Source organism: Raphanus sativus, chromosome 2, assembly GCF_000801105.2.
Source record: "Raphanus sativus cultivar WK10039 chromosome 2, ASM80110v3, whole genome shotgun sequence".
NCBI classification, from domain to species: Eukaryota; Viridiplantae; Streptophyta; class Magnoliopsida; order Brassicales; family Brassicaceae; genus Raphanus; species Raphanus sativus.
Window position 1 is genome coordinate 1,315,259 of NC_079512.1, and position 12,186 is coordinate 1,327,444.

At 35.2% G+C, this 12,186-nt stretch overlaps 1 protein-coding gene across 3 annotated transcripts; it reads left to right on the forward strand.

The window, feature by feature from the left end:
- The first annotated feature begins 1,965 nt into the window (after window positions 1–1,965).
- LOC108840547 (sister chromatid cohesion protein PDS5 homolog B) lies at window positions 1,966–11,442 on the forward strand. 3 transcript variants are annotated; one of them, XR_008938636.1, is made up of 32 exons: window positions 1,966–2,224; window positions 2,488–2,721; window positions 2,808–2,989; window positions 3,082–3,271; window positions 3,370–3,591; window positions 3,760–3,976; window positions 4,076–4,221; window positions 4,319–4,476; window positions 4,567–4,716; window positions 4,787–4,835; window positions 4,934–5,122; window positions 5,391–5,570; window positions 5,789–5,928; window positions 6,670–6,796; window positions 7,136–7,273; window positions 7,361–7,429; window positions 7,788–7,918; window positions 8,000–8,117; window positions 8,526–8,660; window positions 8,752–8,945; window positions 9,023–9,140; window positions 9,222–9,365; window positions 9,446–9,532; window positions 9,622–9,996; window positions 10,076–10,143; window positions 10,226–10,277; window positions 10,380–10,466; window positions 10,594–10,631; window positions 10,729–10,793; window positions 10,861–10,954; window positions 11,034–11,077; window positions 11,216–11,442. XR_008938636.1 is itself a non-coding variant. In XM_018613385.2 (31 exons), the coding sequence occupies exons 1-31, from the start codon at window positions 2,129–2,131 to the stop codon at window positions 11,249–11,251; spliced, it is 4,182 nt and encodes a 1,393-aa protein (XP_018468887.1). In that variant the 5' UTR covers window positions 1,966–2,128; the 3' UTR covers window positions 11,252–11,442. The 3 variants fall into 3 exon arrangements, 2 of the variants coding, with proteins under 2 accessions (XP_018468887.1, XP_018468888.1); XM_018613385.2 differs by lacking the exon at window positions 10,861–10,954 and having other exon boundaries at window positions 11,031–11,077; XM_018613386.2 differs by lacking the exon at window positions 10,861–10,954.
- The last annotated feature ends 744 nt before the right edge of the window (window positions 11,443–12,186 follow it).

A 12,186-nucleotide genomic window follows, 5' to 3' on the forward strand; every position in this document is an offset into this window, starting at 1 on the left:
AAAAAACAAAGATTTAGTAGAAAAACAAACAAAAAGTTTTTGAAGTCTATAAACACTACCAAATCAAATATGGCACGTAGATACGGAACATTTATAAATTGGTCAATGTCTTCAGATGCATATTGAAACCTAAGATTTCTTAAGCTTGACATTTCCTATATTCAAATTATCAAAGTTTCATTATCATTGTTAAAATTTAAAAATAAAAATAAATGACATTACCGCTTGTAGTTCATGGTAGAAGCCCAAAGCTTTGGTTGCTCTTGCATCTTGACTAATCAAAAATGGATTTCTCAAGATAATGAGCACATCTCGTCATTTCATTACATACGGCAGGAAGATGACGTCTTTGGTTATACTAATCAATAAAAAATGTTAATAAATACCATTAGAGAAATGTTTAAAACAGCAACTACTATTTAAAAAATAAAACTTACCATTTCACAATGGTCAATATGCTGGTAAAATGTCAGCATTGTCTTCCTAATACTCTGTCAAAAACCAGAAGACACCAAAAAGGATCCCGCATCTTTGCAGTATATCTTTCTCCTTCTAGAAGGGCTATTTCAGTAAATATTCGGTTTTGTCTTATTGTTCGAAGACACTTGCGATCCGTAAGAATTTCAATTACCACTAAACTGTAAAACAAAACAAAATAAAACATAATTCACTAAGCAAAAATATTGTCTCATAACTGTAATTTCAAAATATGGTTGTAAAAACAAATATAAGAAACTAATGATTTTACGATTTAATTTGATTTTATGATTTAATTTTTATAATTTTCTAAAAATATGTATATTTGAAATATTTTTAATTTAAATGATATTTCGAAATTTGAAATGCCATAATTAAATATATTTATTTTAGTGATGATTTATGAGTTATTACCACATTTTAAAAAAGTCCAAAATATAAATCGACAATAAATATAATATATGAGTTATTACCATATTTTAAAACGTTTACCAAAAATATAATTTAACATTAAATATAATTGACCATGTCATATTAATCTATAAGACATGCTAACAATTTTAGTAGTCATGTCACAATTATTAATCTAGGTGTTTTCCTATACCATGTATAGTGATGAATTTTTTAAAAGTTAAATTTTATATTTTAAATTGTAATTTATTAATATTATATATTTTATTTTTGACCAATAATTAATATAAATATCATTAATTAAGCATAAATTAAGAGAAAATATTTTTTTTTATTTTAAATTATATTTAGTAATATATATGATATATATAAAGTTAAAATCTTAGATTAAAAAAATTATTTATTTCATTAGGTTAAATGTATTAAATCAACTTGTACAAAATTACTAAAAATCGTATAAAATTGTATAGTTAACAAAAATTAAAACTAAATAATATTTATATAATTTATAGATATCTAAAAGAAACTAATGATATTACGATTTAAATTGTTTTTTTTAATTCAGAAAATTTAGAAAATTTTAGATAAAAATTTTTTTATAAATATAAAAGTAAAATTATATAATATTTCGAAATTCAAAATATCATATTTGAATATGTTTATTTTTAGTGATGATTTATGAGTTATTAACATATTCTACAAAGTTTACCAAAAATATAAATCAATATTAAATGTAATATATGAGTTATTGCCATATTCTAAAAAGATTTCCAAAAATATATATCAGCATTAAATGTAATTGTCCATGTCATATTTAACCATATGACATGTCATCAATCTTAATAGCCACATCACAATTTTTTTTGTGAAAACAATTGTAGAGAAGACATGCTTCTCGAATATAGACTGGAGGATATACCCAAAGTTCTGATCCAAACAAGTATGCTCTTATTATAACCGACCGGTTTTGGACCCGAACAAATTAGTTGGGCCGCCAATAGGCCCATTTTACAAACAATTTTGTACAATGTCTCCGATGATGACACGCTGATATTATAATAATTAATAAAAAAAAGGGAAAAAGGGTCCCTCCCCTCCCTCCCGCCCAAAGCTTCCCTCTCCTCCTCCGTCTTCCTCGCATACTCACCGTTTGATTCCCACTCCACTCTCGACGTTCTTAGGTTTCATCCGTTTCGTCTCCGTTCTAATTTTCGATTTTAAACCATCGTTGTTACGGAGCATGGAGAAAACTCCGACGCAGATCGTCTCCGAGATGGGCTCTCGTCTGCTCCAGTCCTCTCGTCCCAACAAGGGCTCTCTCGTGAAATCGCTACGGGTAAGAAGAATCTGGGCTTTTGTTTCCCCAATCAAACTCGATTTCATCGCTCCTCCGTAATAGCTCGATTCCTTTCGAAATCGACTTTAGGGTTTTGACTTTGCACATTTTGATATCGATTTTTTAGGGTTTTGTCGGTAAGCTAGTGTATGTTAGCAAGTGGTGTATGTTAGCAGTTAGTTGTTGCAGTTACGGCGTAAGTTAGCTAACAACACTCTGATACATTTTAGTATGTTATCTGTGACTTTTTTTTTTTTTTGCAGGAAGCTGCTACTACACTGTCACAGATCGATCAGCCTTTAGTCACCGAAGCTGTGAGCAAGAAACAAGCTCTGAAACTTCTCGAAGCTGAGCTAAGACCGCTCAAGAAATCCATCATCAAGCACGACCTTCTTAAGAACCGTGACAACGACGTGAGTCTGCTAGTCACCGTTTGCGTCAGTGAGATCTTTCGGATTCTGGCACCTGACCCTCCTTTTGAAGACAAGTATCTCAGGGTAATGAACATCTCCTTTTTAACTCCTCCGTAACAAACTTTTTTTGTTTCTGTTTATTTTTTAACAGTTGGTATCCTAATTTTCAGGATATATTTAACCTCTTCCTTGCTGAGTTCTCTGAGCTGTCTGATACGGTAAGCCCTTACTTCTCGAGAAGGGCGAAGATCTTGGAGACAGTTTCTCGGTGTAAGTGTTGTCTGCTAATGCTGGACGTGGACTGCCATGACTTAATTCACGAGATGTTTAACACGTTTTTCTTTGTTGTGAGGTAAGAGATGAAAACATTTTGTTTTTGTACTGCTACAAGACTACTCTGGTGTAATCATTATCATTTTTTTTTCTTTCCTGTACTCGTTGCAGGGAGCACTATCAACTGAATTTAGCTCATCAGAAGAATGCTAAAGTGCAGCAGCAGCGAAAGGCTAACACGCAACAAGCGCAACAAAGTTTATTTAATGACATTCTGACTGTAATGACTGATATTCTGAAAGAAGAGGCAAGTTCGTCGCTTGTCGGTGTTGTTCTTGAAAATCTTGTGAAGGATGGAAAGGTATGGATGGATGTGTGCAGAGATTAGTTTCCTATCGATTATGATATGCAAAAGTATCTGACGATGTGTATATTTTTTTTATTATCGTGTATTTACAGGATGCGACTCCTGCTGCTAATAACCTTGCCAGTTCTCTCGTTAAAAACTGCGCCGACACGCTTGAGCCGTTAATTTGCGGTTTCTTAACATCCTGTTTTATGGAGAAAGATTCCATCCAGTCCAATCTCAAAGATTCGTATCACGAAATCATATTCATGATCTCCTTAAATGCTCCACAGATACTGCTAGCAGTTATCCCGAACTTGACCCAGGAACTACTGGTATTTATTATACATTTTCGCTCTAATAACCGTGTGATCTTACTTTTCTATGAATTTGGTTAACTCGTGTTTTTTAGGAAGGTGTAGACTGCTTTTGTTTTTAATTAGTGTTTATATCCCTGTTTGTTCGTTTGGGTATTCACCAGGGTTGTTATTTTCTTTCTGCAGACTGATCAGGTTGATGTGCGAATAAAAGCTCTGAACTTAGCTGGAAGGATTTTTGCACAGCCTAACCACTGTTCCGGGGAGATATACCGAGATCTTTTTGTAGAGTTCTTGAGAAGATTCTCAGATAAATCAGCAGAAGTCAGAATGGCTGCACTAAAATGTGGGAAGCAGTGTTACTTGGCGAATCCCTCTGGGAATAAAGCATCCGGAGTTCTCAGTAATTTTCATATAGCACTTTCTCTTTTTGCCTTGGTTCTTTATTTCTATCTCTCTTCTAATAATCCTGGTGTCATTCCTTGACTTTTCCATGTCTCAGCTGCCGTTCAAGAGCGTCTATTAGATTTTGATGATAGGGTTAGAACACAGGCTTTGCTTGTTGCTTGTGATTTAATGAAGTCGAATATGAAGTATGTTCCTTTGAATCTGATTTCTGAGGCCACTGAGAGACTTCGGGATAAGAAGGTATTCTACGTTAAAATATATGAAGCGTTACTAAGGAGCTATTCTGTTTCAAGATTATTCACCACCTTATTGTATATTGTGCTTTTGTTTGAAAAAGATATCTGTTAGGAAGAAGGCTATGCAGCAGCTGTCAAAAGTGTATCAAGATTACTGTGACAAGTGTTCAAAAGGATTTATGACAATAAATGATCATTTTGAGCAAATCCCATGCAAAATCTTGTTGCTTTGCTGCGATAAAGATTGTAAAGAATCATGGTAGGATAATTTACCAAACCATCCTTGAATTGCTCTTTTTTTTAAATGAAATATTTCTGACAAACTAATAGATTTCTGTGAATTACTTAGGTCCCACAGTGTGGAACTTGTGCTATCCGATGATCTTTTTCCTCGCCTTCTTCCAGTTGAGGAGAGGATGCGGCACTGGGTTCAATGTTTTGTCGTCATGAACCATATTCACTTGAAGTCACTCAATTCAATTTTATCCCAGAAAAGAAGGTAGTCATACGAATTCACCATCAAATATAAGTTAAACGGCTTTCTTGTTATTCACTCAGTATGTTTCCAGGTTTCAAAGTGAATTGCGGCATTGCCTGACTCTCTGGAGGGAGGCTAAGGTCGTATTTCCCTCTTAAAGTCTGGTGCTCACAGATCCTGAGTGCTTCGCAAACCTTATGTTGCTCACTTTATTAGTTTAATCTGATGCTTGCTTCAGGATCAAAATGTAGAAGAAGTGAAAAGAAAACAGAAAAGCTATTTTGTAAAGCTTTCAGCTTGCTTTCCAGACGCCTCTAAGGCAGAAGATTTCTTTCACAAGTTGGACCAAATGGACGACACATCAATTTTTGATGCCTTAAGTCTACTGCTGGATGAACTGACATTGACAAAAGCCCAGACTATTAGAGTAAGTCCAAACTTTTATGATGATTTACTTATGCGTAATTTATGTTAAATTCATTTCACAATTCGTAAGGGTTTCTCTTTTTTCTCTGAAACATCTATAATATCGTGAATATTCTACTCATTTTTATTCTTGACTTACTTTAGTATATTATTCAGGAAAGGCATTGGTATTCAGAATGAAGCAAAATAGATAAACCCTTGAATGTGCATAGTAGATATATTCAACTTCACTACATATTTGTTCTTTATTCTTACTTAATTTTTTTCAGGAGAAGTTTCTCGAGAGAATTGGTGCTAATCATCAACTTTTCGATTTCCTGCGCATACTTTCTACAAAATGTGCGCCTACTATATTTAGCTCAGAGCATGTTCGGTATCTGCTGGATCAGCTTTCTAGCGGCACCTCTGCTGACACGCAGTTGAAGGCTCCTTTCATCAAACTTCTTCTGGTAAGAACAAATGTAGAGAAACATGCTGCCATAATCCATTAAGTTTGAAATCTGTCCTTTGTTCATTTAAGGTGTTCTGTTGTGCACTAATCTTCCATAATCCATAAATGTTTAAAATTTATTTTATGAGCATCGTCGTTCTTAAGTATACATTAGTGTTATGCTTAAATCGACTTCGGATATAAAACTGAGACACAGTTACTGATTTCCTAAATTAGGTAATCCTCAACATGTTCCCTTCTTACCTGAGAGGTTCAGAAAATCAGTTTTTGGAGCTGTTAGAGGACAATGATTCAGTCGCTGACGAGCTAATGGAAGCTTTGTCAAAGGCAGCTCCTTATATTTCTGCCAATTTCAGGTAACCCATCCAGCACTATTTGACTTGCAATGGGTTTAGATTAAGTTACCATTTTAAGTAGCATTCAAGTACTATCTGGAATGCTAGAGCTACTATCTTACTGCACTGCTTTATGATATCTTATGATATGTTCACCTAGTTGGATATAATTTTGGTGCTGCTAGAGAAATGTGTAACGTGGCATATTCTACTGAGTTTGTTTACGACTCATGCACAAATTTTTTAAAAAAGCTAACTTGATAACCAATTGTTTGATCGAACTAAAGATTTATTGTACGTCTTTGTAGCGCAAGTTTTCAAAGTCTACTTTCTGAGACCTGATTTACAGACATTAGTGTTCCATTTACCCCGCACTGCAAATATGGTGTGCTGATATATAACATAAACTTATCAAGCAATTGGGCTTAGTTGTTCTGCCTGTTTTTCATTATGTACTCTGATAGTGTACTACACCCATAACTAATAGAAGTTCTCTGATGGAAAATTAATTGAAGAAGACTGTTATACGGCAATATACAATGAACATTCTGAATACAAAATTTCAGGTGTAGGCACGTTATATAGTCTATTTTTCTAAACAATAATTAATATTTATAAATTTATTAGATGCTTTGGGTTCGTTTTATATACTTTTTTCCTCTTGAATATGGCTTATGTAAATTAGCATACCTAGACAACTACTATTCTATGTATGGACTAGTGACACCTGGACATACTTTAGACATGGGTTTACTTTCGCAGTGACTATTCCCCTGTTCTGGAGAATATGTGTCTGGAGGGTACTCGTTCCCAGGCAAAACATGCTGTTTCTGCCATTGCTTCGTTGGCGGGATCATCTGAAAAATCTGTCGTTTCCAAGCTATGCAAGGTTATTTTTTCTGCAACCTGCGTTTATTTCTTTCACTCTACATTACTTGATTACATATCGATTTCTTAGATTGAAGGCATTTATGTGAATATTATGTAACTAGCTTTGGAAGATTCTTAGCGTATGACTTTATTGTGTTTTATGTTCTCCGGAGTTAGCTCTTGGCTTAAGTGGAGTTTGTAAGTGATCATGTGACGAAGATTGTAGGGAACATAGCTTTGATATATTAGATAGCCTATTTTATGCAGATATCTTTCACCTTTGTACCTTTTAGTGATAGTTTTACTTTCTAGAGAAAGTTATTGTTTCCATTGATTGTTTTGTTTTCCTTGTACTCAGAAGCTCAGAGATTCTTTGCTGCGTGGACGGAATATTCCAACAACTCTGCAATCTTTGGCATGTGTTGGGCAATATTCTGTCTCGGCTTTTGACAACATATATGAAGATATCAGTAGCTACGTATACCAAGTTTTTCAAGTAAGTAGCAAGAGTTGCTATATTCTTGTATTCAGCTGGTTCATTATTTTCTTGTTTTTTTCTAATTGTTGCTGGTAATATTCACAGGATGAACCATCTGACAATCAGCCTCCTTGTGATCAGTCTTCTGGTTGCTGTAACTCTTGCAAGCTAAAGGCAAGTGCTGGAGAAAGAAACACTTGTGCTTTCCTTTATTTTTTTCTTAGAAAGTTTAGGTCTTTAACATGCAATTACAACGTGAAACAAGTAGGCTGTTGGTAATGCTTGTCCTCAACATGTTCTGGTTATATGAGTACTCAGCAAGAAGTTCAGCCTTTTATGCTTTATTGCAGAATTTTTAGGAATAGTGCTGCCGCATGGGAATCACATTATCGTTAAGAATGTTTATTAGCTAGACAAAGAAATATAGGCCTTGAGATTTTAAGATTTTATTGTGGCATGAGTTCAATGAAAGTTCTCAAAACTGGCTTACGAGGATTACGCATTTTCAGTTTTGACATGTTGTCTTTCGCAGATATATGGGCTCAAAACACTTGTGAAGAGTTCCTTGCCTCGTCATGGTAAAGTCGCAAGGAAAATCGATGACTTGTTGAACGTTTTGAAGAAAACACTAAGATCACAAGGATTCGATGGCATCAAATCATGGTATGTTCTTTTGGCAAATTCCTTATCCTTGTTGCCTTCTCATATGATGTAAGGTCCCTTACTTGCTCTTGAAATTTGTAGCGATGATACGGGAGCTAATGTTAGACTGGCTGCTGCTAAAGCTGTTTTATTGCTTTCAAGGAAATGGGACCTTCATATTTCCCCTGAACTTTTTCGTCTTACCATATCGATGGGAAAGGTAAAAGGCTTTCATACCAAACATTTTTAAAAGATTCTTGAATATTATCCTAGCTGCTTTTTTTTCTTCAAGTTTTTGTGTTAAGTGATGGCAAGCCATGAGTTGACTTTTACATGACCACGTAATGGATCCTGCATTTCGTAACTTATGAGAGTATCTACCTTTGCATATGTGACATATCCATAAGTTGCTCTAATGGAATTGGCTTGGTTTATGGCCATTTGTTCCTGAAGAAAGGATGTTACTAATATAGAGTTAACCATTTAATGGCAGTTAGTGCTGTCTGACTTGTAATTGCTTCTTTTGGTCTCTTGTACTAGATATCTATGTTCAGAAAGTTGGATTAGTTTGGTGAGTTTATGGTGCACTTGATTGTCTTTCTTATCATTTGCCTTTGTTTTCTGTCAGGACTCCAATGCTTTTATTACAAGGACTTTTCTCACCAAATTACACAAGCTGTTGATGGAAAATATGATACCCAGAAGATACGCATGTGCTTTTTCGTTTTCCGTGTCTGGTCCCTGCAGAGATCTGCAAAATGATGTAAGTTGCTAATACTTCTCATTCTAAGATGGGGGATATTTCAGTTGTTTTAACACTAGGTTTTCTGATGATTTTGGCCGCTTTTGTTCAGTCACTTAGATACATCAATGGATTCATCAGAAATGCTACAAGAGAAGCTCGGGCAGGTCGGGATGTAGATCAACGTGAATCACTCACTGATTGTCCAGCTTACATGATAGTGTTCCTGATCCATGTTCTTGCACATGACCCGGATTTCCCTTCAGAAGACTGCGTGGATGAGCATGTATATGCTCGGTTTTGTGGGTAATAGCTAAGTTTCTATTATTGTCGCTAATTGGTGTCTGTTTGAATTTTTGTTTCTTACATCTTCCTTTTTGCAGCCCTCTGTTGTCGGTCTTACAAGTGCTACTTAGTAACAAGGAAACAGTCCCTATCTTGTTTTCTATTCTACGTGCAATTAAAAGAGCTGAAGATGCTGTTGATGCTTGTAAAACTCCTGTAAGTGTGACGTGATAGCACTGAATAAACATATGCTTCTTTACTATACGTAGGCATAATATGGTTATGCTTGCACTGCAGAGGCTGCATATTCTAGCTAATATTGGTGATTCAGCTGTCAACACATCAAAATGTATTGCCGCCACTTCCCCACAAGCTCCACGGTCAATGTTGCTACCATCATCCCTGTACAAACTAAGCCCCCCTAGCATGTCAGATAGCCAGGCAAGTCCTTGCTTGCGTCAATACTGCTCAACTTGTTACATTAACTAACATTTTTATCATTCTGAGAATGCGCTCTGCAGAACAAGGCCAAGTCTCATACTCGAAATGCTTTGGAACAAAGTTTCATGGAAAGAGTAGTTCACACATTCCGATCACAGATCTCTCTAGTATATCTTCTTACCGTCCTTTTTCCGATTTTACTTGTATAATGCTTTGATTCCTGATCCTTTTTCTGCCAACTTGAACTCTTTCCAAGCATGATCAGAGCTGTCAAGAAGATACGCCAGCAATTGTTTTGGAGGATAGAGATTTGCCTCTATTAGTGGGCAATCAAATCGAAACCTCAATGACTGGTTCAACCGAAGCCAGCAAAAACAACACTAGGTGTAGCAAAAAGCGGACTCATGCGGTGTTGCCTGAAAAAAGAACAACGACTTCCAAGAAGTGTAAAACCGTAGGAGGAGGAGAGAATATTTCTCGTGATTCCGTCGTATCTTTGAGAACAGTTGAGTCGGAAATTCCTAAAAAGACGCTAGAGAGACACAGTACTTGTTCAAAGAAGAGTGTTGGAGCAAGCGTTAGCAATAACGTTACATCTTCCAAACCCTCCGGGGCAGTATCTACGCTAAAGGTAAATTCATAAGTTATATGTTGGATCTTTATATAATTATTGTTTATCTTCCTGTGATACTGGTTAATGATTGTCACAGGATACCAGCAACCACGGCGAATCTATCATTGGGCAGCGGATTAAATTACTCTCCCCCGCTGATGGAAGGTAGAAGTTATTCTTATAGACAGTCGAACAATTATATGATGTTGGAGTTTCCGTAATTTGTTTTGGTCATTTTTTTAACCAGCTTCCATCACGGCACTGTTGAAAGGTTTAATTCTAAAAGCAACTCCCACAAGGTAATAGAGGATATACATCTTTGCATGGCTTTTTCCTTTTCCCTATTTTCTTGGCCTATTTGTAGTAAATGCCACGGAGCTTCTGTATTTGCTTTGATGCAGATTGCTTTTGATAATGGGGATGTTGAATTGGTTTGCTTAGACAGCGAGAGTTGGGAGACCCTGAGCCATGAATCCATGGGGCAACAGGTATGCTATATAATTCATCATTCAAGTGCTAACATCTTGGAATCCAACAATGAACTTGTCACAAGTACAATAGTATAGCATTTATTTATGTTTGGCCTTTTCTTTTTTCTTTTTTTTTGTTATTCAGGAAATATTGGGAAAGGAGACAGAATCTTTTGGCTCACGGTGAGTTACAATCAACCGTACTTTCATTAAAATTTGCTTATTGCTTTTTTTCCCGTGTCATCTGTTAATGACTGGCGAGATACTCTGCTTTCTGCAGCGTCCCTGAAGTTAAAACGAAGCAGCAGAAGAAAAAATTGCCTACCAAAGTGAAACCTATAGCTGGTAAATTGTTACAAACTCCTCAAACTTATGCTTTGCTCTTGTTTAATTTTGCTTTACGCTACTTCAGTTGTCGAGTTGAGGTAATTGAGGATCATTCATCTGGTGGGAACATAAACATACGACGGTTCCGTTAACCATCGTGATCCTCATGAATGATTCACGTAGTCCTTTTTCAAATAAGTGAATAGGAAATGTTCAAAATTGTTGGCATTAAGTTGGTTATGTATTTGTTTTTAGCAGGAGAAGAATCAGTCTCAGAAGTAACCAACACAAGTGACAACATTGTAAGCCTTCTTCTCCTACAGTGAAAAAAAATCCTCTTGTAATGTCAATATGCTGAATTATCATAACAGTTAATAGAATTCAGATTGTTGTTGAAATCTTAGAGCTGAAGTTATTTGTTGGTTCAATGTTTGTTTCAGGGACTTAGAAGAAGTCGGAGACAGAGAACGTCTTAGCCACATTATATGCTCTCTACAATGGACTTCTTCTTCTTACTTCCTATACATATATATGTTTATAACCTCGTACAAAATAATTAATGAATGCTTGTCTAGAATTAAAATTTGTTGTCTGACATTGCTGGGTCTTTGTTTGTTCACTTTGTTTCTTGACTTTTTTTTTTCCCTCTGAAGATTTTTTTAATTAATAGGGACAAAGCCCATAACCAAGCCAAAATACAACAAGCCCAAATTGGCTAGTCCAAATAAAAACCAAAAGAAAACAAGCGCTAACAGTTTGTTCACTTTGTTTCTTGACTTAATAACCAGCGGAAAAAACCCCATTTAAAATTTTTGTTCGAACTTTTTCTTCAAAAGAAATTTTTATTTATTTGGTTACAAAAGAAAAAACACAGATCTATTTAGTTCCGAAAAAGCATGCTTTCCTGTTGGTACGCTAACAAACACTCTAATAGTCATACCTTCAGTCCAAATCATCATTCCAACAAAAATTTAATATCGCTGTGTTCAAATCAAAATCAATTTTAACAATATTTGTTTCGTTTTGTCTATATGATTCACATGCAGTTTCTTTTGTCTTTTTAACAAGACGCATTCAAAATTATGCCTAAAGGTTTGTTTAGTTTGTTGTTGATGTTCTTGACTGTTTTGGGTTGGATCAAACCCAAGTTCTATTCATCTTTCTGTGTTAAAAATTAATAATTTAATTAAATATGAATAGAAGTAATGCCAAACGCATAAAAAACTAAGAAAAATGAATTGAAATAACAATAGAGTGGATAGTAAAATATTGGAATCATCAGTCTACTTAGGATTAACAAAAACAAAGTAGTGAAAGATTCAGATCCACACAACTGAGATATTTAACAAAGGACAAAAGTATTTGATCATATCTCTCAAAGAAAAGGATAAGCACCTCTCTCTCTCTCTCT

Coding starts and splice junctions, on each gene's coding strand:
- LOC108840547 (XM_018613385.2), top strand. CDS start 2,129: ATGGAGAAAACTCCGACGCAGATCGTCTCCGAGATGGGCTCTCGTCTG. Junction 4,717..4,786: donor ATTTTATCCCAGAAAAGAAG/GTAGTCATACGA, acceptor GTATGTTTCCAG/GTTTCAAAGTGAATTGCGGC. Junction 10,794..11,030: donor CAAAGTGAAACCTATAGCTG/GTAAATTGTTAC, acceptor ATTTGTTTTTAG/CAGGAGAAGAATCAGTCTCA.